The sequence below is a fragment of the Manis pentadactyla genome, chromosome 6 (genome assembly GCF_030020395.1).
Source record: "Manis pentadactyla isolate mManPen7 chromosome 6, mManPen7.hap1, whole genome shotgun sequence".
Classification (NCBI taxonomy): domain Eukaryota; kingdom Metazoa; phylum Chordata; class Mammalia; order Pholidota; family Manidae; genus Manis; species Manis pentadactyla.
Window position 1 is genome coordinate 7,322,004 of NC_080024.1, and position 27,881 is coordinate 7,349,884.

The 27,881-nt window shown below is 36.6% G+C and overlaps 1 protein-coding gene across 5 annotated transcripts in view; it reads right to left on the reverse strand.

The window, feature by feature from the left end:
• The window catches only part of DIS3L2 (DIS3 like 3'-5' exoribonuclease 2), a 372,410-nt gene that overhangs the window by 220,847 nt on the left and 123,682 nt on the right, over nt 1-27,881 (reverse strand). For all 5 annotated transcript variants that reach the window (XR_005030205.2, XM_057503433.1, XM_036912160.2 and 2 more), the window contains one exon: nt 10,240-10,474. Coding sequence is in view for 4 of the 5 variants with exons in the window: in XM_057503433.1 (XP_057359416.1) it covers nt 10,240-10,474 (235 nt within the window). In the remaining variant the exon portion in view is untranslated. The remainder of the gene's footprint in view (nt 1-10,239; nt 10,475-27,881) is intronic.

Below are 27,881 nucleotides of genomic sequence, written 5' to 3' on the forward strand. Positions count from 1 at the left end.
ATACAGTTCCTAAAGCAATAGCCAAGGAAACAAGGTAATAAACAAGAAGTATGAAATTAGAAAGGAAGAGGTAAATTATCATTTGCAGATAAAATTGTTTTATACCTAGAAAACCAAATACAGCTGAATTATTAGAAATAATAACAGCACTTGTTAAGGTATACAGTTAAAAAATACACAAAAACAGCCCCAATAGCTTTCTTATATATCAACAACCACATGTGGAAGAATGCTAAAAAAATTTTCCTTTCAAATTAATACCAAAAATACACAAAATACTTAGGTTTTTCTCTGAATAAGAAATGTGTAAGATAACACTATATATAAACAATTAAATTAGAGAATCTAAGATTCCATAATTCACAATATGAATAGGTTAGATAAATTAAGATGTACACAGACCAGGCTATAGTCAAAAAAGCAAAATAGGGCACAAACAGTCCCCCAAAAACACCCCACATTTGAACAAAATGATTGAGGAAACAGATATTAGCCTGAATTATTATAATTAGCACTCCACAGGAAAAATAGCAAGAGACAAAATCAATCTAATAATCGTGTAAAACTAAGGAACTTAAAAAGTGCTGAACTTCCTAACAGTAAAGAATAATTGAATTTACAACATGCACTAATGTACTGTTCAGCATCAACTATCAATTTCAGTAGTTTAAACCAGTGGTACTCCAAGTGGGGTTTGAGACCTCTGCCAGGGTCCACAATATCAAGACTCTCTGTCATAATAATACTGAGACAATATTTGTTCTTTTCACATTCATTCTCTCATAAGTGTAAAGTAGGGGTCAGCAAATTAAGCTGGTCAGCAGGTCAAATCCGGCTGTGCCCATTCATTTACATATTCCCCTCAGCTGTCTTCAGTGTACAACAACAGAGCTGAGTAACTGTGACAGAGAACATGTTCAGGTCCACAGTAAGGATGGATCACAAATGTGGGAAGTCTCTGTCTCCGTATGGCCCACAACACTGGAAATATTTAGTATCAGGCCCTTTACAAAACATCTTTGCTAACCCCTGCTCTAATGACTAATGGAATGTGTGCTTAAGCACTATGTATTGTGTTTTCTAGAATTTTCTAAGATAGGAGGTTTAAAGTATAAACAGGTACATTTTAAAGGTTAATTCTTTTTCCTCAGTATTTTGACTGTGGTTATATCTACTATAATTTCATTAACCTCATTAATGCCCCCAAAATCATCATTTTGAAATCTGAAATTTTCCTTAAATGTACATAGAGACACTACTAGAAGAAAGTACACTTATTTTGCACTAATATCTTAAAACTTCCTTGGTTTTAATTTTAAATACAGAATATAACCTACATACACAAAAGACTTTGGGGTCTTTAATAATTTTTCAGAGTATAAATAAAGCAAATGACCTGAGAATCACTGGCTTGAATATAATTATCTGCTTCTTTAGCATTTACAATGATAATTTGTTTCGATTTCCATAAGAATGTTTAATATTCTCAGCAATGTTGCTAACAAAAAAGAAAGGAAACTGCTAAGAAAAAGTGTTGCTTTAAAGTTGAAAAAAATTACACATACAAAATAGAAGCAGAAAAGCACCCAATTTCACGAACATATTCATGTCCACAGTAAGGATGGACCACTTCTTTGGTAAAAACTTCCAAATAGACTGCCATCATATCTTTTATGCTGTGTAGTGTTTCAGACTCTCAGATCACAACTGCTAAAGGCGAGAGAACCCCTGGAGAAAAGATGAACTTGCAGAATATGGAGGACTGGCCCAGCATTTTGTTTCTGCAGCTCATATGCTCCAAAGTACAGGACAAGAGGAGAAGAGGGCAGCAGTAGGGCCAGAGATCCTAGACTGGCTGTGTTCTGTGAGCAATGTAGCACAGATGAGATGGTATTTAAAAGCTTTAATGAAAACCCAAAACAGAGTTTATCTGATAACAGGCAATAGCAGAGGCCACTGTACAGTGAAGTAAAAAGACATAAATTGCAAGCAATTCATACAAATTACTGTAATCCACATTATCCTTCCCACTGCTGAACAAAAAAGCTCTGGGGTCAGCTGTGGGGAAAATAGGGGGGAAGAGGCATCTGCAAGGAGCTACCTCTTAAAAGAGATCCTCAGGCACCAGGGCCAGAAAGCTACAGAAGCAGCCTGGTACTTGGCAGGCTCTTGGTAAAAATATTTTAGACAGATGGATGCATGCATGCATGCTTCATCTTCATAGGGCCCATCAGAGCATGAGGAGCATCATAATCACTCCATAAATGCTAAGAGAATGAATAAAGGGGCAAAGGCAAATGACACAAATGACACAGCTGTAACGGTTTAAAGAGACAAAGCAGGTGCAATAGAAGAACACCCAAACCATTTTTGTCTATGATTGACCACAACCTCTCTACATCCTTAACATTATCGAAAATATATTTACTCATAGAACTTTTTAGCTAGAAGAAACTTCTGACATAATTTTGCCCAACACACTTATTTCATAAGCAGAATATTCCAGCATTTCTCACTTTACTCCAAGTCCACTGCTCTTCAATTGTCTCAGGCTTCCACTAAGTGAATGCCTGCTCTGTGCCAGGTCAGAGACAGAAAATATAAAATACCTGAAGATAATTCACTCTAAAAAAATAAGCACAAGATAAATTCACTTTAAAGTGGGAACCAAATTTTGTGGCTCAGAGGACAGAAAATATATTTTATAAAAATAAAAATTTATGTAGTAATTTTAGGTTATCAATGCAAACATGCACTGTGCAGAACAAAGACTAGAACAGCAAAGCTTTTGCATAATTTTTAAAAATTGTTAGTGTAATATGACCTCATTCTGTTTGACTTTTATATTTACATTCATAAAAACAATAATTTTTGCAAAAACATTTGAAAGCCTTATTAATTTTTCCAAGAACCTCTATTAATCCATTGTTATAAAATAATTTTGAAATCTTTACTGAAGATTTTCTTTACTTACACTATGTGTGATACACTGGTATTTTTAATGGGAAATAAAATTGTGATTCTTTGAATAAAATTAACTAGGAAAATACCCAACTGAAAACAGCAGACATAACTATGTTAGTTTTTAACAATAAGCAGTAATGAGTTCATGTTCTAGAATACTTCAGCACCAAAGCCTTGAAAAGACAAATGCCAGCTCTCATACCACCCAGGCTACAGAGTGTGACAATTCTTTTTCTCTTTCAGTAATGCATGGGGCATTTTTCACTCAATTTTTTATTTTAAAGATTTTTAGATATTACAAACACCTACTGACTCACCAAATGTTAACATTTTGCTACATCTCCTTCTCTTGCCACATCTGCTTTCTCTTCCACATGTGTCTCTGTGCGCGCGCACACACACACACACACACACACACAGAGTTTTGTTTTGGTTTCTGATCCATTTAAAAGTAAATTAAAGGCATCAAGATACTTCATCCAAAGCACTTTAGCCAATAATCTCCTCAGAATAAGGACATCTCCTAAGAATTAGGATAATTCTCCTATTTTCAATATGTTATTATACCTAAGAAAATTAACAGTAATTCCAAAATGCTATCTACTATACAGTCTAAATTTAAATTTCTTCAATTACTGTTACCATATTTTTCCCCAATCCAAGATCTAATCAAAGTTCACACATTATTTTTGGTTATGTTTCTTCTGGTCCCTCTTCCTCTAGAACAGTACCCCTTGCTTTTGTTCTTCATGACAATGACTTTTCTTGAAGAGTACAAGCTGGTTGTTTTACTGATTATCCCGCACCCTGGACTGACTCACTTTATTATTTCTCCCATGGTGCCATTTAATTTTTTTCTGGTATCTCCTGTATTTTCAGTCTACTAGAAGTTAGGGCTCGAGGCTTGATTCAGGTGAAACATTTTCGGCATGAATACTTCACAGATGATTTATGTAATAACACATCCCAGTAGAAGGCACAAAAGGTCAGTTGTCTCACTATTACTGATGCTAAGCTTGACCACTTGGTTCAAGTAGTGACCAACAAATCTGTCTTCTACGAAAGTACATTTTGCCCAGTGTTACTAGGTAGTAAGTCAACTGTGGCATGATACTTTGAGTCTGTGTGAATAACTTAGCATCCAATAGCCTTTCACCCTATGGGGTTAGTACATATTGATGATCCTTGACAGAACCAATTATTACACTGAGGGTTGGACTACCATGAAATGTTTAACCTGTGCTATGTGGACTGCTATTTATGAAGAGAGATATAACATAATGGTTAAGAGGACAAGTCTAGGACTGTTCATTTCTGGCTACACAATAGAATCCTTAGCTTTCTAGAGAGCTTTTTAAAAATACCAGATCAACTAGAATCAGAACTTCTAGAGCAGCCATTGATATTTTTTTAAAAAGCTATCACAGGATTCTAAAGTATACTTACCAACTATGTAACTTTTCTGTACTTTGGGAATAAAAACTGCAGTATCTCTGAGATAGATACTATTAATATTCCTGAAATAGATACTAGTTATGTTGTAAAGATTAAATAATTAAACATAATGAGGATTAATTATAAAGTACTTAGGGCCTTCCATGTCATAAATGTTCAATAAATATCAGTGATTATTACATATAAATACATATGTAGGTATGTATACCAAAATATATCTAAAGTATATCCTAATATACACATATGCACCTAACAATAGAACTTCAAAATATATAAAGCCTTAGCTGAAAAGACTTCAGGAGTAATAAATGACCCAAAATTTATAGACATATATTTTTAAACACCCCTCTCAGAAAGTAATAGATTAAGTATAAAAAATAATAAATAGTTTACAAAGAGAATAATAATATAATTATATGTTAAGCTTTTGGATATATATACATATATTTTTCTTTCAGAGAATACATGGAATATTTAGAAATAAAGACCATGTAATAAAAAACTATAATGGAAGCTTCAGTAAATTATAAAGAATTAACAACATACACACCCGGTTCTGACCATAATACAAAAAAATTAAATAATAAAGTCAAGAGAACAGCAAAAAAATTAAAATTAAATAGCCTTAATAATCAATCTAGTTACAGAAGAAATCATAAATGATATAAAATACTTTTAACTAGCAATAAAAATACTGCATATCAAAATCTGTGGAATACAGCTAAGGAAGTATTTAGAGAGAAATGTATAGCTTTAAAAACATTTCAAAAGAAACAAGAAAGGTAAAAATAATAAGCTATTTTTCATGTGAAACCTTCATAAAAGTGTATATCAATAATACCTTACTAAAATAATAGTAATAATAATCATCTAAGTATTCAACTCAAGAAGTTGGGAAAGGGGCAAAAATGCAAACCCCCAAAATAAGGAATTAAATAACAGACAAGGGCAAATATCAATGATATAGAGAACATCATCAACAGAGAAAAATAACACAACCAAAAGACATGTTCCTTGAAAGGATAAATAAGACAGATCTCTGGCAAGCAAGAGTTGTCAAGGAAAAAGAGAAAAGATTCAAATGATTAAAATAGAGAATGAGAAGCAGGGGGGCAAAAGTACAGACACAAGAAGATTCTTTAAAAAAAGAATATTAAAGAGTATTAGGAATACCTTATGCCAATAAATTCAAATGGATAAATTCCCATTAAATTATGCCAAAATTCGCACAAAAAGAAATAAAGAATTTGAACAGCCCAATTAGAATGAGAGATTAAACGAGCAAAGGTCTTTCCTCCTGAAAAATAGCAGGTGCAAACAATTTTATAATGAGTTCTACTGAATTTTAGGGAACAGCTAATTCCTGTCTTAAACAAGCTATTCTGGAAAAACAGTAAACTGTCAAAAAAATGGACCAGGACATTTCATGAAGCTTACATAATAGTAACTCTAAAAATAAGAGATTGACGAGAAAATGATAGGTCCATTTAACATACAAAATTCATGCACTATTACCTAAGTAAATCCAATAGTATATTTAAAAAATAATACCACATCAGGATTAAGTAGGATTTATCCTAGGAATTCAAGGATGGTTTGACATCAAAAATTGATTTAGAGGAGAGAAACCAGATGATATCTCAATCAATAATTAGCATAAAGTTCAGCAAAAGGTAAAACTGTGAAGTTAATAAAAGATTTCATGAGAGAATATCTATGTGATCTAGCAACAGGGAAAAACTTAAAAACCCCTAAAGTGTATGATTAATTTTACCACATTAATATTACGGGGTTTTTGTTCAATGAAAGACACACAAAATCAATAGACAAATGACTAAATGACAGAATGGGAGAAGATATTTATAACACCTAAAATGGAAAAGAGATTATTATAGAGAAAAGATTAAGAAATTTCTGCATATCAACACAGTAAATGTAACAGAACAATGGATGAATGATGAAAAGGCAATTTACAGAATTTAATCTAGACTACAAAAATAAGAAAGTTGGATAATTTAACTGTTGGTAGGAATGAGAAGACATGAGAAGCCTCATGCATTGCTAGTGGAAGTTAAGACTGGCTAATCATTCTTGCTTGGGTCAAAGCCTTACTTAATAAAGAACTGTTCCTCTGACTTGTCTTGCCCTGTGTGCATATATTTCTTTAGGGAACTTCACAGGGAGCAATGGCTGGGTGAGCACAGGATTTGGGTCTTAGACACTGTAGATCCTAACCAACTATCTCTACCCGAGTCACATCTGATATAACGACATTGTCCACTCAGTCTAAAAGACAAGGATGCAAAGATTCCCATTGTAGCCTTCTAAAATAGGTCTGGGTAAGGGTTTACTTTTTGTTAATAAGATCTTAAAACATTGGCACAAAACACTGAAAATTGTGGTTGATGGGAAATCACTATCCATATTTAATTTTTAATATAATTTGTGAAGCAAATGTTAACTGTTAGCTGTACTAATCATCATTACACACAGTAGAGAGTTGGAAAACAAAAGATTAGGGAAGATCTGACCTCAGAATCTGGAAACATTAGCAGAAAAGAAATGGAGAAATTTACCTCCATGAAAGAAACAACAGTTAGGAGAAAGGTTTCTTGGGATTTTAACCCAGAATTATCTCAGAATAATCATATAGTCTGCTTTTTTCACTCAAAGGGAATACAATTACTTTTCATCCAAGGAAAAAGAACTTAAACCTAGTCACTAACAGGCCTGTTGTTGGAAGGCCTGTTATGAATCTCAGGTGAGAAAAAAAGGCTCTTCCTGACTCCTGAAGTTAACTTGGGCAGGCCCCATAAGGAGTAGCTATGGATGGATTTGAATCTCAGAAGGCATTGAGGATTCCCCTTCAGAAGAAAGTGGGAGGTGGTCAAGAGAGAGAAGAGAGAAGCAAAAGGGTCACCAACTCTACATGCAAACTTAGGTTCAGTCTTCAGGGTATGGCTAAAAGCTTTTCTCCAGCCTCTGAACAACATATGTACATCATGACCTCATAAGGTGAAGATCACCAAGATTCAGAGACCAAAATTATTCTTAAATTCCCAATGTGAAGAAAGATACAGAGCTACCGTATCACTTGGCTGTGATGGTTTTTATCCTTTGGAGTTTGCTAATGAGGTAACTGGTACCCAAACATTTGATACCAAAGAATATTTATCTAGGTTGTCCCCAGGCTCTACACAAATGGCAGATTTCTGTGCTGACAACAATGCCATTGCCTAGAAAGTGGTCAAAGCTGAACTTCAGGAGGCTGTGGGCCTGGACCTACGGAAGGGGCCTGGGTCTTTGGCCACTGTCTGTCAGGGGCTGAGTACAATGCAAACCTATGCTATCTTACTAGAAGAAATTACTGCATAGGTCTGAGATGGCCAGAGAAACTTTTCTTAATGCGATGACAGGCACTTGCTGCAGACAGCTGGGGCTATCTGCTCACTAACCAGAGAAACTGGAAGCTACAAGGAGAAGATATGAATGTCTCCTGGGCTAGGAATTGGGATGCACAATGCATATACATGCAATATGTAACATTTGCTTTGGGTAAAGAAACATGATATTAAAACAAAAATAAGTAAAAACACTCTTTGAACACAAGAGTGAACAAAGATTAATAATCCATTTACAATTACAACACAAAGCAAAGAACCTTTCTAGAAGTCTTAGGAAAAGTTTATGATATTCTTAAGGTTATGGTTTGTTTCAATAACAAACTTCAAAACCTTAAATGGTGCAGAAAGTACTAACATCCTAACTCTAACCAGATTTTATATTATCCAAAGAGAAGAGAAGTTGGTTGAAATATCCTAAAAAACACTGTGATTTTTAAAAGAGCAAATTGCAATTTTCCTAAATATCAAGAGGGCAAGAAATGAGAAACAGCCATGTGGTTTCACAAACTCTCTATTTAGAGGCTAGCAGGAAAGAGAAATTTGTACCAGATACTGAAGAAGGATTAAGGCTGTTCCCTCAGTCAGGGCTAGTAAGGAAGCAATATAAATAACAGTATGATAGTAAGACTGTAAAAAGTGTGAGGAAAAAGCATGCACACAGTGAAATGGTAAAGCACTCAATGATATTTACTTGTAAGAGAGAAGGGGAATTACAATGGAGGACAAATCAAGAATAGGTCTGGCATCAGAATTTCCCAAACAAAGGGCAAAGTGAATTATTAGTATCCACCCAGGCATCCACTCTGCCATGACTTCCATCCATCAATATTTCCTTGACCTTGAATTATTACCAACCACTAATGAGAAATCAAGGCACCTTATCCCTTCAACTTGGAACCCAAGGGAAAAGAGGTTGCTGAGGTCTGCCAAGTACAATCACCAGAGCTAGGTTTCCACAAACTAGTTTTGGGCCAAATATTCAGTAAGATTTAAAGTGCTCCTTTTCCTGGCTTTGTCCTGCAAGTATCTCTCTCCTTTGGTGATCTTGTTGATGAGGGATTTGGCTAGTTAGGGACCTGCTTATTACACTCTCTTCTCATAGAAAAGACATGACTCACAGTATTGACGCCATTATGGTAATACACATGCACTCTCAGAACAGGGTCACAGTATCCAACTGTTTTTAAAGGAGGAAAGAAGAAACATCAGGAGAATGAAATTTCAAGGAATAATATCCAAATGAAATCACTGGGCCCTGGACAGTGAAACCACTAGTTACCTAGGCAGGCCACAAACAAAAGGAACCTGGGTGCTCTCAGGTCAGTACACCTGGTGGGGCAGTGAGGAAGCAGTAGCCTTTTTTTTTTTTCAAAAAGAATTTCAAAGTTGGGAAGTCCTCTGGATGAGTAGTACTTTGGCACACATGCATTCAGAAAATGCTCACTGCCCCAGGTCACTGCCTCTGTCAGCAGTGGAGAAACAGAGTGATCCTTATGCAGTCACTTCCTGAAATCACCTCCAGCTAGCATCAGGATGCCCGTGAGGTGTGCTCACCAGGCCCTATCACAGGGTGTCTGCTGAGCATCCTCCTTTAGTAATCTTCTGGCATTTCCTCTAGCCTTTCACAGGGACTATGCCAGAAACGTCTCCCTGATAAAAAAGCTCACAAGCTAGTCAGCCTAGCAAGGTCACTCTTTTCCATTTTGTAGTATATGTAAAATTCAGTTTGGCTGGAAAATGTACAACCTGCTGCACTTAGAGCCTCTTAGAAATCTATATATTATATATACCAATCTTTATTGCTACTTTCCCTTAAGTTTTCCAGAGTGTGGTCAGGTTGGGCCCTTGGTCGCAGCTCCTCACCCCTATGCTTGCAATTGCCTTCTTCTGCATCCAGAGGACCCATGGCTTAGATTTTGATCAGTGAAAATAAAACTGGCTTTTTTAAGGTTCAGAATCAAAACACTCTGTAAAGATAATCTACTTATCAAATTTAAGGTGACCCCACCACCAAGGACAAACATACTTTTTAAATGTACTGAGTTAAAAGGAAAATCCAGGGTAAAATGAAGTGCTTATTTTGTAAGGATTTTAAAGATCAGTTTAATTCTGTTGATATTAACCACAGGGTGGGATTGGAGTCATGACAGGAAATTTCAAGGTTAGCTATCAACACAACTCAAAACCTAGTAGGAAATGACAACAGTAACCACTGACCACATGAACCACCACCAGCAGCATTTCTGTCCCCTCCTCATAACCAGCATCTGGAAGCCTGTCAAAGATCTCCCTTTCCTAAAAGCTACCACAGTTAGAAATTGGGAAGGTAGCAATGGTATTGTGTGATGGAGTCTACAGAACAAAGAGAACTTCAATACTTAGTTTCCTACAATAAAATGTCAGAGTCTGTACTCACCTCTTTCATGAACACAGACTGAGAGTTTCTTAATATCATCAACCAGAACATTCTGTGTGTTGCCATGTCCATCTTCTAAGTCGCTGTCATCAAACTGAGCCTCTATAATGACATCAGGACTCTCATTATAGCCTTTCGGGGACTGTTGTGGGAGATGGCTTCCACAGAGCTCTTCGGGGAGATATAATTCATAGGCACCTTCTGTTTCTTTGTCGTTGCTCTCTGGCTTAATTACCTGAAGAAAATAGAAAAGTTCTGCTAAATCACTGAAGGAAAGAAAGGGAAAGAACAGGGTTTTCTTTTTCCATTGTTCTTTTCTAAGGAAAAAAACTACACATTCAGAAGCTCACTGCACTGGACACTTCCCATGTAGTTTGAAAAACGATCTTTATTTTCCAGACACACAGACTACCTTATGGAAATGATCAACCAGGTTGGCACTCAGCTCTTCAAGATGCCCAAGATTAATGCCACATCCATTTCTCATTTTTCTGCTGTACATTTCATCCCCTCTCTCTCCTAATACCAGAAGTACCATGTTGCTCCATAAGGGTTCATCACATGGGATCAATTAGTATGTTGGGAAGTGATAAAAGAACTCAACACAGTATGTTATTGCACTCCCAGATCAAACCACAAGAATATAAGATGAAATGGAAAAAACATTAAGTGTGAACAAAACTTATAAAATGTTCCCATAAAAAACACAAACCTTTAATTCTCCATTTTGAGGCCTATATAAATCAGTATAGAAAGTACACAACTGATGGATATTTGCACTAACAATGAGAATGAAGCATTACACAATATGTAAAATATTTCCAATTACAAAAATGAAGCAAAGAATCCAGATACTAATCCACTTAATGAGTATGTCACATGACAGTCATATTATAGTATTCTGATTTCTAGGGGCTCTATTTTAAAATACACCAGGTGTTGTTTAGTCACTGAAGAAAAAGCAACCTTATACATAAATCTGCCCATCTGCATTAGCAAAAGAGATAATAGCAGTTTTTTAGGTTCTAGATATTACTTAGAACACCACATCCTTTATATATATATATATATATACATATATATGTATAAAATGTAAAAACAGAATTTGATCACTATTGGTAGCACATTCACTTCATTCTTTTGAACACATGTTGGAAGGCCAACCCAGTGACAGACACCTTCATGAGGCCTCCATTCTAGCGGGGAGACAGATGGTGAACAATTTACTCATTCAACTAATCTTTACAGAGTACCTTTCAGAGTGCAAGGCAGTGGTGTTGTAGGGGACAGTAGTGTACACAATCAAAAATCTAAAAGTGATAAATACTAGTAAAAAAACACATAGTACAAAAATGCTGGTTATGAAAGAGTGAGGCTTCTTTGCTAGAGAGTAGTTAGGGGATGCCTCCTGGAGGCTGCAACATTCGAGCAGAGACCTGAATGAAGCAAGGGAGTTTCCCTCGCTGTCTCTCTCTGTGTTTATATTTGAGAGGTCTAAAATTTTTTGTTTAACCTTGAGGTTTCAAAATAGATGCTTGCATTCAACAAATTGGATTAATGTTTGAATTAGGTCACACAAAGATGATGGCTAACAGAAGACCTTCATCTTACACGAGGCAGAAAATGTTATTAAAGGAAATCTTTCCCAAAACATTTGAATGTCACAGATTCCAATTAACATAACCATCCCCTCAAAATATTATCATACCCACCCAGAAAATCAAAGTAAAATATTAAAAAGGTATTCACAATCAGCATATAGACTCTAAGAATATATTCCCAACATTTTTCTAAAAGTTGACTTCATGAAAATGTGATAACAGAAAAACTTGTAAACAATGGTTAATTTTTCTGAGCAAAATTGTGATTTTTAATAAAACTTTTTGAAAACCTGATTCCTATTTCTGAATATATTTAGTGAAATCTTCTTTCAACTCTTAGCACATTTTGACTCTTGTCAGATTCACTCATTTGTACCTTCACTCGTTTGTAATTACTTCTATAAGAAGTTTAAAATAAACAAGGTTCTTTGATGGTAAAAAAAAAGTTCTGGCTAGGCCAGGATTCTCTAAAAAGATTCCCTCAGGCCCCATCCTACATGAGAACATATGAGTGAAGCCACAGCTAATTCTTTAAATTAATATACAATTATAAAACCAGCTCTCCTCTGTGCACTTCTGCCTTGCCACATAAGTCCTGCTTTCATACCTGATTCAAAGTAGATCATTCAAACACTAGGGAATTCACTGATGAGTTGGAAAAAAAAGAATTTGATATCACTCAAATCACCAGGTCTACTCCATTTCCTTAAATGTGCCTAGCAAATACTATATTTAGGAAAATCTGACCATCCTCAAAGAGTCAACACAACTTCGGATGCTTTCAGAACAGCCCAAAGCACAGGCAGGAGGTTCATATATGTACTCCATATACCTACAGTGCTACGTGATCACTGACCTGCCACTTTTTCCATTTTATCCCCAGAAATACTTTACCTTAGAGAGAAAAGAACTGGGAGCAGGGGTAAATGAAAACAAATGAGATGCTGGAGTTAGACTAGCAGGTAAAATGTAGTCTTCTGTAAAGATTAGTTAAACATGATCCAGAACTTTAGTTTCTATTACATATGTATTTCTGCCACTAATCATTTCACAATGGATTTGGTTCCCACAGGTCATGGAGAAAAATATTACAAGGGCAACTAGAAATCTGACTTTATCAAATTTGAAGGCTTAACTGTCCCACAATGAAAGACAGTCTTTCTCTGTAGATATGTATACAGTGTGTATGTAAAATATAACGAGAATTCTGTAATCACTGTGAATCTGCCCACCTACATATTAAGAATTGTGCTTCGGCTCACACAAAATTCAAGTAAAAGACAATGGGAAGAGATGAGCAGAAAGCAATAACCAGGGTACAGCAAGCTTAATTACATATAGCACATTTTAAAACCAAACCAGTTCTGGCTTTACATAATCTCTAAGATTTAGATTACCTACACGCAAGAATTAATGTTTCAACATTTGAATTAGATCACACAAAGATCACGCCAAATCAAAGATTTACATCTTACACAAGTTAAATTGCTAGAAATGTACAGTCTTCCAAGACTGCCCCAGGAAGAAGAAGCAGAAAATCTGAATAGACCAATTACCAGTAACAAAACTGAACTGGTAATGAAAAACTCCTAACAAACAAAAGTCCAGGACCAGATGGCTTCATGGGTGAAGTCTACCAAACATTTAATGAAGAGTTAATATCCACCACTCTTGACGTATTCCAAAATATAGAAAAGGAGGGAATACTTTCGAACTCATTCTATGAGGCCAGCATCATTCTAAAATCAAGACCAGACAAAGACACTACCAAAAAAGGAAATTACAGACCAATATCTCTAATGAATAGAGACACAAAAATCTTCAACAAAATATTAGCAAAGTGAATTCAAAAAATACATTGAAAGGATCATCCATCAGAATGAAGTGGGGTTTATTCCAGGGATGCAAGGATGATATAATATTTGTAAATAAATCAATGTCATATACAACATTAACAAAAAGGATAAAAAGCACATGATGATCTCAACAGATGCTGAAAAACCTTTTGACAAAATTCAACATCCATTCATAATAAAAACTTTCATGAAAATGGGCATAGGGAGAACATACTTTAACATAATAAAGGCCATATACAACAAACCCACAGCTAACATCATAATGGCAAAAAGCTGAAAGCTTTTCCTCTATGATCAAGAACAAGATAAGGATGCCCACTTTCAGCATTCTTATTCAACACAGTACTGGAAATTCTAGCCACAGCAATCAGACAAGAAAAAGAAATAAAAGGTATCCAAATTGATAAGGAGGAAGTAAAACTGTCATCATTTGCAGATGACAATATACTACATACAGAAAACCCAAAAGACTCCATCAAAAAACTCTTAGAACTAATAAATGGATTCAGCAAAGCCTCAGAATACAAAATTAATACACAGAAATCTGTTGCAGTCTCAAAAAGAGAAAGAACCAAAGTACTAATATACTAACAACAAGCTAGCAGAAAGAGAAATCAAGAAAACAATTCTATTTACAATTCCATCAAAAATAATAATATACCTAGGAATAAACATAGCCAAGGAGATGAAAGACCTGCACTCTGAAAACTCTAAGACATTGATGAAAGAAGACACAAATAAATGGAAATCTATCCTACGCTCACAGATAGGAAGAACTAATATTGTCAAAATGGCCAACCTGCCCAAAGCAATTTACAGATTCAATGCAACCCCTATCAAAACACCCATGACATTTTTCAATGAACTAGAGCAAATTACACTAAAATTTATATGGAACCATAAGAGACTCTGAACAGGCAAAGCAATCTTGAGAAAGAACACCAAAGAACAAATCACACCACAATGAGAAAAAACCTCACACCAGTTAGAATGGCCACTATCCAAATGACAAGAAATAACAAGTGCTGGAGAGGAAGTGGAGAAAAGGGAACCCTCCATCGCTGTTGGTAGGACTGCAAATTGGTGCAACCACCATGGAAAGTATTATAAAGGTTCCCCAAAAAACTAAAAATAGATATACCATACAACCCAGTAATTCCATTTCTAGGAATTTACCTGAAGAAAACAAAATCTTGGATTCAGAAAGATATATGCACCCCTATGTTTATTGCCACATTATTGTGATAGCTAAGATATGGAAGCAACCTAAGTGTCCATCAATAGATAGATGGAAAAGGAAGATGTGGTACATATATGCAATGGAATATTATTCAGCCATAAAAAAAGAAAGAAATCCTTCCATTTGCAATAACATGGACAGACCTAAAAGAGTATTATGCTCAGAGAAATAAGCCAGGCAGAGAAAGACAAATACAATAAGATTTTATTTATATGTAGAATCTAAAAACAAAACAAAATGAACAAAAGAGTTGTAGACTCATAGACACTGAGAAGTGACTGGTAGTTACAATGGAGGAGGAGTTGGGGTGAGAGGGTGAAATAGGTGAAGGAGATAAAGAGGCACAATATTCCAATCATAATATAAATTAGTCACAGGGATAAAAGTAAAGCATAATTTTGTTCTGTAACATCTTTTTATGTTGACAAATAGTAACTACACTAGTTGGGGTAAGCATTTAATAATGCCGCTGAATCAACATATTGTATACTTGACACCAGTAAAATATTGTACATCAAATACTTCGATACAAAAAATAAACCACAGCAGCAACCAAGTGCGGGGGGTGGGGGCCGGAGGCCACAGAACCAAGCAGCCCTTGCTGAAACAAAACTGTGCTCCAGTCTTCAGACATACTGAGACTCTTCCTAAATGTAGGTATGCACTTTGACTCCCAGAGATAGGTATTCTGTCAATAGGCCTTGTGACTAGCTTCATGGGAAAATGGAGAACAAGTACCACAAAAAAACCAGATTTTTGATGAAATGGAAAAAAAAAAGAATTAGTGTTTTAGACACTAAATTCACTTTTGAGTTACTAAAGCAAAAAATGCTATAAGGTAGCAGGACTAAATGAATGAATCAAGTCGTTCAAAACTGTGTAATTAAAATATAAACTAATATATTGCATTTTTAAATTATTTTCATTCCATTTTGTTATCCCAGTACATACAAGAATAGAACAAATGTTATGGGGGAAAAAATCATCATGAGACCACAGGATGCAAAGGTACTCTAAAACCATTCCACACTGCATGGTGGATAAAAGCGAGGGTTGTGGGACTTCTCAGAGAAACAACTAATTCAAGGCAAGCACAGAAACTATACAAGGTGGACCTAGACAATTTTCTCATACCAGGAAAATAAGGTACACTACTACGATCTTGTCTAACGGACTCAGGAATCATCATAAAAGAAGTCTCTCCAGTCAACCCTATACAATTCTAAGCATTTATCTACCTTTCCTGTACAAACTCTACCTCAGGTTGACCAAATAACAGCTGAGGTAAAGTTGTTCTTCATAAAAGAGTTTCAGCTGACTAAGAAGGAAAGACATTCACTATAACCATTTTGCCATCCCTACGGAAATAACAGATTCAGGAAATGGTCAACAATGGTTGCTAAAACCAAGTAAGTCATAACCTGATGGGGATGGAATTTTATAATAGGTGGACCAGAGTGGCCAACCTGAACCCACTAATCAACATAAAATATCTTAAAAAGAGAAAGAACCAAAGTGCTTCCTGATGCACTGTAACAGGAAACACATAACAAAATCTGTGTTTCTCCCACAGAAGAGAACTTTAATCTGATTAGATACAGAGAACACAGGACAATGTTAAATACTGAGAGGATCCTGTTAAAATCATTCCTTAGCTGAATTCAACCAGTTTCATATCTTTAAATCTCTCTACATGCTACTAACTCACCAAATTAAATGCCCAGCCTTAACCTTTCCACTGAATTAGACTCATATCCAATTGACTACTTGACATATGATGTTTGGAAGTCAGTTGCCACCTCAAACTACAGAACCCTTGGCCACTGCTCCCCTCTCAGAACCAGGATCAGCTCCTCTCTCCACAGACGGCACTAGACTATGTCATCACCCTTGTTTTTTATTAAGGTATCATTGATATACAATCTTATGAAGGTTTCACATGAGCAACATTACGGTTAATATATTAATCTGTATTATCAAGTGGCCCCACACACCCCATTGCAGTCACTGTCCATCAGCATAGTAAGATGCTATATAGTCACTACTTATCTTCTCTGTGCTATACTTCCTTCCCCATAACCCCCTTACATTATGTGTGCTAATTATGATTCCCCTTAATCCCCTTCTCCCTCCCTCCACACCGACCCTCCCAGTCTTCTTCCTTTGGTAACTGCCAGTATCTTCTTGGAGTCTGCGTGTCTGTGGCTGTTTTGTTCCTTCAGTTTTACTTTCTTGTTACACTCCACAAATGAGGGAAATCATTTGGTACTTGTCTTTCTCAGCCTGGCTTATTTCACTGGGCATAATACCCATAGTTCCATTCATGCTGTTGCAAATGGTAGGATTTGTTTTTTTTCTTATGGCTAAATAATATTCCATTATGCATTTGTATGACATCTTCTTTATCCATTCATCTACTGATGGACACTTAGGTTGTTTCCGTATCTTGGCTATTGTAAATAGTGCTGCAATAAACATAGGGGTGCATATATCTTTTTGAATCTGGGATCTTGTTTTCTTTGGGTCAATTCCTAGGAGTGAAATTCCTGGGTCAAATGGTATTTCTATTTTTAGTTTTCTGAAGAAACTCTGTATTGCTTTCCATAATGATCTAATTTACATTCCCACCAACAGTGTAGGAGGGTTCCCCTTTCTCCATATCCTAAACAGCATTTGTTGTTCCTAGTCCTTTCTATGTTGGCTATCCTAACTGGTGTGAGGTGATATCTCATTGTGGTTTTAATTTGCATTTCCCTGATAATTAGCGATGTGGAGCATTTTTTCATGTGCCTGTTGGCCACCTGAATTTCTTCTTTGGAGAAGTATCTGTTCAGATCCTCCACCCATTTTTTAATTGGGTTATTTGCTTTTTGGGTGTTGAGGTGTGTGGGTTCTTTATATATTTTGGATGTTAACCCCTTATTGGGTACATCATTTATGAATATATTCTCCCATACAGTAGGATGCCTTTTTGCTCTGCTGATGGTTTCCTTTGCTGTACAGAACCTTTTTGGTTTGATGTAATCCTATTTGTTCATTTTTGCTTTTGTTTCCCTTGCCTGAGGATATGTGTTCAGGAAAAGTTGCTCATGTTTATATTCAAGAGATTTTTGCCTATGTTTTCTTCTAAGAGTTTTATGGTTTCATGACTTGCATTCAGATCTTTGATCCATTTTGAGTTTACTTTTGTGTATGGGGTTAGACAATCCAGTTTCATTCTCTTGCATGTCCAGTTTTGCCAACAACAGTTGTTGAAGAGGCTGTCACTTCACTATTGCATCCATGGCTCCTTTATTGCATATTAATTGGCCATATATGTGTGGGTTTATATCTGGGCTCTCTATTCTGTTCCATGGATCTATGAGTCTGTTCTTGTGCCAGTACCAAATTGTCTTGATTACTGTGGCTTTGTAGTAGAGCTTGAAGTTGGTGAGTCTAATCCCCCCAGCTTTATTATTCTTCCTTCTCAGGATTGCTTTGGCTATTAGGGGTCTTTTGGGGCTCCATATGAAGTTTGGAAATATTTGTGCTAGTTCACTGAAAAATGCTGTTGGTATTTTGATAGGTTTTGCACTGAACCTGTAGATTGCTTTAGGCAGATGGCCAATTTGACAATATCAATTCTTCCTATCCATGAGCACAGGATGTATTTACATTTATTGGTAGCTTCTTTAATTTCTCTCATGAGTGTCTTGTAGTTTTCAGAGTATAGGTCTTTCACTTCCTTGGTAAGGTTTATTCTTAAGTATTTTATTCTTTTTGATACAATTATAAATTGAATTGTTTTCCTGATTTCTCTTTCTGCTAGTTCATTGTTAGTATATAAGAATGCCACAGATTTTTGTATATTAATTTTGTATCCTGCAACTTTGCTGAATTCAGTTATCAGTTCTAGTAGTTTTGGGGTGGATTCTTCAGGGTTTTTTATGTACAGTGTCATGTCATCTGCAAACAGTGACACTTTAACTTCTTCCTTGCCAGTCTGGATGCCTTTATTTCTTTGTGTTGTCTGATTGCCGTGGTTAGGACCTCCAGAACTATGTTGAATAAAGTGGTGAGAATGGGCATCCTTGTCTTGTTCCTGATCTTAGAGGAAAAGCTTTCACCTTCTCACAGTTATGTATGATGTTGGCTGTGGGTTTGCTGTATTTGGCCTTCATGACATTGAGGTACTTGGCCTCTATATCCATTTTGTTGAGAGTGTTTATCATGAATGGATGTTGAATTTTGTTCAATGCCTTTTCAGCATCTATGGAGATGATCACTAGATTTTTGTCCTCCTTTTTGTTGATATGGTGTATGATGTTGATGAATTTTCGAATATTGTACCATCCTTGCATTCCTGGAATAAATCCGACTTGATCATGATAGATGATCTTTTTGACGTGTTTTTGAATTCGGTTTACTAAAACTTTGTTGACTATTTTTGCATCTATGTTGATCAGGGATATTGGTCTATAATTTTCTTTTTTTGTGGTGTCTTTGTCTGGTTTTGGTATTAGAGTAATGATGGCTTCATAGAATGAGTTTGGAAGTATTCCCTCCTTCTACTTTTTGGAAAACTTTAATGAGGATGGGAATTATGTCTTCTCTATATATCTGATAAAATTCATTGTTGAAGCCATCTGGTCCAGGGGTTTTGTTCTTAGTTAGTGTTTTGATTAGCAATTCTATTTTGTTGCTGATAATTGGTCTGTTCAGATTTTCCTTTTCTTCCTGGGTCAGTTTTGGAAGGTTGTGTTTTTTGGGAAAGTTATCCATTTCTTCTAGGTTATCCAATTTGTTAGCATATAATTTTTCATAGTATTCTCTAATAACTCTTTGTATTTATGTGGTGTCTGTAGGGATTTTTCCTTTCTCATTTCGCAATCTCTTTATGTGTGTACACTCTTTTTCTTGATAAGTCTGGCTAAAGGTTTATCTATTTTATTTTCTCGAAGAACCAGGTCCTGGTTTCATTGATTATTTCTATTATTTTATTCTTCTCAATTTTATTCATGTCTTCTCTGATCTTTATTATGTCCGTCATTCTACTGACTTGGAGCCTCATTTGTTCTTTTTTTCCTAGTTTCATTAATTGTGAGTTTAGACTGTTCATTTGGGATTGTTCTTCTTTCTTGAGGTAAACCTGCTTTGCAACATACTTCCCTCTTAGCATGGCCTTCTCTACATCCCACAGATTTTGGGGTGTTGAATTCTTGTTTTCATTTGTCTCCATATATTGCTTGATCTCTGTTTTTACTTGGTCATTGATCCATTGGTTATTTAGGAGCATGTTTTTAAGCCCCCATGTGTTTGTGGGATTTGTTTGTTTTCTTTGCATAATTTATTTCTAGTTTCATACCTTTGTGGTCTGAGAAGCTGGTTGGTACAATTTCAATTCTTCTGAATTTACTGAGGCACTTTTTGTAGCCTAGTATGTGATCTATCTATGCTAGAAGATGTTCCATGTTCACTTGAGAAGAATGTGTATCCTGCTGCTTTTGGGTGGAGTGTTTTGTACATGTCTGTTAGGTCCAGGTGTTCTAATGTGTTGTTCAGTGCCTCTGTCTCCTTAATTATTTTCTGTCTGGTTGGTCTGCCCTTTTGAGTAAATGGAGTGTTGAAGTCTCCTAAAATGAATGCATTACATTCTATTTCCCCCCTTCAATTCTGTTAGTATTTGTTTCACATATGTAGGTGCTCTTATGTTGGGTGCATAGATATTTATAATGGTTATACCCTCTCGTTGGACTGACCCCTTTATCGTTATATAATGCCCTTCTCTGTCTCTTGTTACTTTCTTTGTTTTGAAGTCTATTTTGTCTGATACAAGTAATGCAACTCCTGCTTTTTTCTCCCTATTATTTGCATGAAATATCTTTTTCCATCCCTTCACTTTTAGTCTGTGTATGTCTTTGGGTTTGAAATGAGGCTCTTGTAGGCAGCATATAGATGGGTCCTGTTTTTTAATCCATTCTGTAGCTCTATGTCTTTTGATTGTTGCATTCAGCCATTTACATTTAGGGTAATTGTCGATACATATGTACTTATTGGTATTGCAGGCTTTAGATCTGTGGTTACTACGAGTTCAAGGGCAGCTTCTTTACTATCTAAACAGTCTAACTTTACTTGCTTATTACACTATTTCAAACACAATCTAAGGGTTCTTTTATTTTCTCCCTTCTTTTTCTTCCTCCTCCACTCTTTGTATATTAGGTGTCATATTCTGTACTCTTTGTGTATCCCTTGACTGATTTTGTGGGTAATTGATTTAATTTTGCATTTGTTTAGCAACTAATTGGTCTATTTTCTCTACTGTGGTTTTATTTTCCTGGTGACAGGAAGTGCCTTAGGAGCACTTCTGGCCATATCAGTCCCTCCAAAATACACAGTAGAGACAGTTTTTGGAAGGTAAATTCCCTCAACTTTTGCTTATCTGGATATTGTTTAATCCCTGCTTCAAATTTAAATGATAATCTTGCTGGGTAGAGTATTCTTGGTTCAAGGCCCTTCTGCTTCATTGCATTAAATATATCATGCCACTCCCTTCTGGTCTGTAAGGTTTCTGCCAATAATTCTGATGATAGCCTGATGGGTTTTCCTTTGTATGTGATCTTTTTTCTCTTTCTGGCTGCTTTCAATATTCTCTCCTTGTCCTTAATTTTAATTTGTCTTGTCTCTCCTTTGCCATTTTAATTATTATATGTCTTGGTGTTGTCTTGGGTCCCTTGTGTTGGGAGATCTGCACACTTCCACAGCCTGAGACACTATTTCCTTCCAAACCAGACTGGGGATATTTTCAGCAATTATTTTCTCAAAGAGACTTTTGTCTCACTTTTTCTTCTAGTACCCCTATAATGCAAATATTGTTCCATTTGGACTGGTCACACAGTTCTCTTTATTTTTTCGTTCTTAGAGATCTTTTTATCTCTCTGTGCCTCAGCTTTTTTCCTGTTCTCTCATTTCTATTTCATTTACTGTCTCTTCTACTTCATCTAATCTGCTTTTAAATCTTTCCATTGTATGTTTTATTTCAGATACTGTATTTGTCAAAGTTTCCATCTCTTTCTTGAAGTCCTCCCTGAGATCTTGAATATTTTTCTGTAGCTCCATGAGCATTTGTATGATTTTTAGTTTAAAATCTTTATCAAGAAGATTGGTGATTTCAGTTTCACTTAGCCCTCTTTCTAGTATTTGAGGGATATTTTTTGTACAAGATTCTTTTGCTGTTTTATATTTCTAATGATTACTATGGAATAATAACTTTGTGTAGGCGATGCCCACAAACTCTATATTCTGGAGCTGCCCAGTACCTGGAGCGATGGCGGGGGTCACAGGCGAGTGGCGCCTGTGCCTGGCAGGAGGAAACAGCTCTTTCCTGCTTCCTGGCTGTAGTGTCTGCCTCCCTGCCAGGGCCAGTGCACCAAGCACACTGTGAGGAGCCTATGTGTTATGCCCCTGTAGCTGCTGTAGGTGGGACCAGCCTCCAACTGGCCTGGTGCAATGGCAAGAGCATCAGGTTGGCAAACCAGTGCCTGCTGGGAAGAAGGAGTGGCTGGCTGCATATTGCATTGGGGGGGTCTCTGCACTGCATTACCAGCCAGGGGGATGGAGCGTCTGAAGCTCCCAAGAGTTCCCAACCTGCTGGGCTGAGTGTGCCAGGACAATTTTGTCCACCTGTCCTTTCTCCTGAGTAGTAAGCTCTGTGTAATCCTTGCCCCCTTTGGCAGCCCTCTCACTGTTAGAAAGTGTTTCAAAATGCCCACCTTTCTTTTGTCCCTGAGCAACCAGTTGTGGGTACCTGTTCTCCACAAGTGGCTGGAATCTCAGTCTCTCCAAGTATCCTGCCTGTCTTTGCTTTTCATCCTCACTAATCTCAATCTCCAGAGCACCATGGAACATGGGATCGTGCTCCCAGAGCAGATCTCCAGGGGAGGGTGTTTAGCAATCCTGGCCTTCTGCTCCTTCCCTGCTCTGTTTCTCTTCCTCCCACTGGTGAGCTGGATCAGGGAGGGCTTGGGTCCCACCAGATTGCAGCGTTGCTACTTTACCATTTTCCGTGAGGTCTTCTCTCTTCCCCAGATGTAGGTCATCTGTTGCACTCCTTTTTCTGGTTGCTCTTTCAGGATTAGTTGTATTTGCTGTATTTTCATGTTATATGTGGTTTGAGGGGAGGTTTTTGCCTCACTTCTCACACCATCATCTTTCTCCCTATGTCACCACCCTTTAAATCTCCCTCTCACACTCTACATCCAATCCATCAGAAGAGTTCATTGGCCTCTCCTTTAAAATGTATCTTCTTGCCATTTCTACTGTTATTATAAAGTCCAAACAACTTTTATCTCCTTACTGAACTACTGTAATAACTGGTCTCCTGATTACCATTTTGGACCAACACAGCTAGAGTGGTCCTTTTAAAACATAAACTTGATTATGTCATTCTCCCAACTGCTTCCCAACATCTTCTATCACCATGCCACAAAACCTTGTCAAATATGACCTGTATCTATTTTTCTATTCCCATTTTCTACTTCCTCCCTTGCAAATTACACTCCAATCCTAGAGATCTTCTTGCTGTTTCTAGAATACTAAACATTCCATCTTGAAGTTTTTGCATTTGTTATTCCCTCTATCTGGAAAACTCTGCCCAGCTATTCACAGGGCTCACTCTCTTCATTTCATTTAGATCTCTGCTCAAATATCCTCCTTTCCAAGAGGCTTTCCCTGATCATAGTAACTAAAACTGCCCCACCTTACTGTTATTACTGTCCTTTTACTCTGCTTTACTTTCCATAACAGCACTTATCACTATCTGACAATATATTTTATACTTATTTACTTTGTCTCCCAACTAGAATGTAGGTTTCATGAGCACAGAGGCTATTTCATTCACTGCTATATGCCAAGAATTGAGGGCAACACTTAGTAGCCACTCAAATACATGTTGAATGAAACAATGAATGAATATAGCAATTAATTATAAAATGACTTGTTCGGAGTCTGTTTTCCTTGATAAATTGTAAACTCCATAAAGTGCCTATGGCTAGGTCTGACGTGTGTACTCAAGTCTTATCTGAATGAACAGGGAACCAGAGATGGCACACTGTGTCTAAAATCTTAACACATCTGAAATCTCCTCATCTCTCAAGACCTACTCCAAGCGACTTGGATCTTTATGACCCAGAATCTACCACATAGTCTTCCCTGTTTCTCCCCATTCCCTACTACCTGTCCCAGGCAAGATTAATTTCTCCTTTGTCTGAAATTCCAAAGTACCTCTTCAATGGCACTTCTCAAATTCTTCACTGTATTAGTGTTGCTATGTATCTGATTTACCTCATCTATTAAGACTACATGCTCACCAATTATGTCTTATACATCTTTGTATACTCTATAGCAACTTGCATAATCAATCTAGGTGCTCAATATCTGATGAATAAACAGATGGTAGAAACATGAAAAATGAATATAAAAAATGGTCAGGATGTAAGAAAGCTTTCAGAACAGTTTCCAGACATAAGAGTATGTGGGTTAGAAAATAGCAGCCCAGTTTTCCTTGAATCTGTGAAGTAAGAGGCTTTCCTCCATAGGAGTGACCTCGAAAATGTTCAAGTCTAGTTCAGTGGTTCACAACTTCGCAGATCCCAGTGAGAATCAAATAAAAGCTATTAACACTTTCTCCACAGAAAAATATATTTTTACAAATAGGTAGGAAATACTCCAGAAGAAAGGAGACTAAAGTGTCTGGTGCTAAAGGCTACAAGTTCAGGTTGGTAAATATTTTGGACTCTGGGCTCAAGTAAAAGGAGGGGCCTGAGGAAAATGGATATATTACTGACGTGGTAAACTGAGGACTTTTTAATAAAAATTCCTCTGGCTTCCTCCATAGACCTGAGAGAGTGGGGCAGCTGACTGCACTTAGTATTCCGAGTGCATGCTGCAACTGGGATTATTTCTCCCTTGGAGATTTAGTCTAGTCTCTGGAGGATAGGACAGAAATGTATTAGTGAGGGGATCAAATTGCTGGGTCACACAAGACTTTTTTTACTCTCCGTCTTATTCCATGAACAGGTAGGATAAGCATAAACCCTACTAATAAAAATAAAAAGTGAAAATATAAGCAGGTATCAATTGGGTAGTACTGATATGATATAAAAGTGTCACTTGCAGCTACTAAAAATGCTCAAGATATAGTACACTACAATATTTATTAATTTTAACCTCCTTGCACCCTGACCCCTCTCCAAATACAAATGCACATGCATACATACACATAGAAACATTTGTCAGATATACCATGGCTCTCCTACTTACTGGCTATACCACTTTAGAAAAGTTATTTAAACTCTTGAAGCTCAGTTTCATTATCTTTACAACGGGGTCAAGAGTATCCAATATCAAAAAGTTACTGAGGAACTGAGATAATATGTGAAAAGCTCTTAGCATAAGTGGCTAGAACATGGTAGGAGCTTAATAAGTGAGTTTAAATAAAGGGAAATAAATTAGTGTCTAGACCCAGGAAGTCCAAGGTGAGGAACATCCAGGTGGTACTGGAAATGGAGGTCTGGAGACGGGAAGAGTGTGATGGCAGACAGAAAGCCAGATCGGGGAGTTAATCACAATAAATTGGCAGTTAAGTGAAGGTGTCCCAGGACCAAGTGTCAACTGAAATGAGAAGCTAAGAATGGAGCCCTAAGAAAAAAACTCAAATAAAGGGGATTCAACATGAAACAGGAGTTAGTGAAGTAGAGAGAATTTAAATATAGGGAGGAATATGTTAAACACTAAGGCTTTTACTATCACTCTTCACATTCATATCGTACAATGTTCCCTGTGCTTTTACACACATTAAGTGGCTTAGACCCACACGGTGACCCTGGGTGATATACTGGAGAATGATGATCTCTGTCTCATAGAGGAAAAACAGGTTCAGACATATCACAATCATACAGCTACCAAGTGGCAGAGCTGTGACATGCACACTGATCCAGGATTCTAAGTCTAGTGATCTTAGTCCTGGACACTCCTGTGGGAGATTTCCTGCAATCAGACTCAGAGAGAGCTTTGCACATACTTCTCCCACAACTAATATCCATTGCATGAAAAAATGCCTCTGCATCTCTTGTCTGCCTGGCAAATAATTAAAATTTAAGACCCAACCCTTCTACAAATGCTTCTCTGACTAACCCTCTTCTCTTAAGATATGTTCTATTTCCTTCCTTTGTTCCATTGTTTTTCCTTAACTATTCTTTCATTATAAGGTTTCTTGATTGGGTTATATTCCATTTATTTGTTTGCATATTTCTCTCTTACACTAAACAGCAAACCATGTCACATTCCTTTTTTATATTCTCCAGACACTCCCAATATGTTTGGCATACAAAACATGTTCAATAAATATTGGTTTCCTTTTCTCTTCTGAAGAGAATGAGAATGACTTGAATAATCACCTGTAAAAGCATTCTAAAAAGAAATTAATAAAATAACTTCAGCAAAAGCCACCTAAATTCAGATGCTTGTCTACATGATATTGCATGTTACTGCATTGTGCTCCATTAACATACTGTGTCTGGAAACCAGGAAAGACTCACCAGTTATTTTATTATAATTGAAACATATCACCATAAGAAATAAATATAAATACAAATGAATCAAGTTAAAAGACAAATAAATGCATTTTTCTGTAATAATTCTGGGCCTTTACACCTAAATTATAATTCTAGTTTCAAAACAGATAAACTCAAATGTAGCCATAAAGTTACCATCCCCCCAATTTAAATAAAACAGTTTTATCAAGAAAAGGCACCACTGCATAGATAAAGAAGAGAAAGTCTAGATTTAAGCACAGCTTACAGGGACATTTCCTGATTTCTACAGAGTTGTGAAGTACTGATCTATCACTTAGCAAGGGGTGGGGCATCTATGAAGAGCTGTAAATTAGATCAGCTGCGAAGAGCAGCTCAAACTCACCAGATTCAAGAAACTGGTCCCTTCAAAACTTGATTAGATATTTTGGTGATTTTTTTAATGATTAGATTTGATTAGATTTTTCTACCCCTTCTTTCAAATTTAAAGTAATGGATTTCAAAACAAGGGAACAACAGAAAGAGTCCCTGTAACCAAACAATCCAAATGGACTCCTAAATAAAAATGCCAAGTAACATTTCCATTGTGCTGGCTTACCCAAACTCCAAGCATGAAACATTTCATAGTTACCCTGCTTAATGATATAGAAAACCCTACTACCTTGAACATAAACACCATCTTTGAAGAGTGCTATTTTAAATCTCATAAAAAACAAGTCTATATTAGTATTGAAAAATTCTGTTCTAGCAAATAAATTCTATTACTTTCTCCTGGGCCATGGGGCTGTTGTCAACTTGTTGTAATGGAGCTTTTCCAAAGATTTACATACATCGATGTCCACAGGCATTTTCTGCTGAAAGGGTGGTTTACAACAGTGTCAGCTGAAGGCTTTGTGCTTAGGAGATAGTGATGCCCTGACTTTCCCACTACCTGAGCCTCTGATTCAGAGCTAATGCACATCACCAGGTTCACCTAGGAGCTGCTGTTCCTTTCTTGGCTCCTCCAGCTGGGCTTAAGGGACAGCACTCACTTGGCACACATGTTTTAACAAACTTTCAAATCCCTTAATGGCACACTGGGACAAAATAGAACACACTGTTCAGGAAATACCTTGGAGCCAAGAAAAGCAATTGGTATTTCCACAGGGAGTTCTTGACAAAGCTTTGCCAATAAGCTTCCTTCATTATAAAATATGACCGCGGACACTATCATTTTAAACACATATTACAGATGCTCTTAAAGGTATATGTTATTGGGAACTTTGTTCGCCTAAAGTAGTTATTCAAAAGTACCTTTTATTTAGTTAACAGGAACAAAACAAACTATCTCCATTCTTTAGTACTTAGCACTACTGAGGATCCTGCACATGATGTTTTA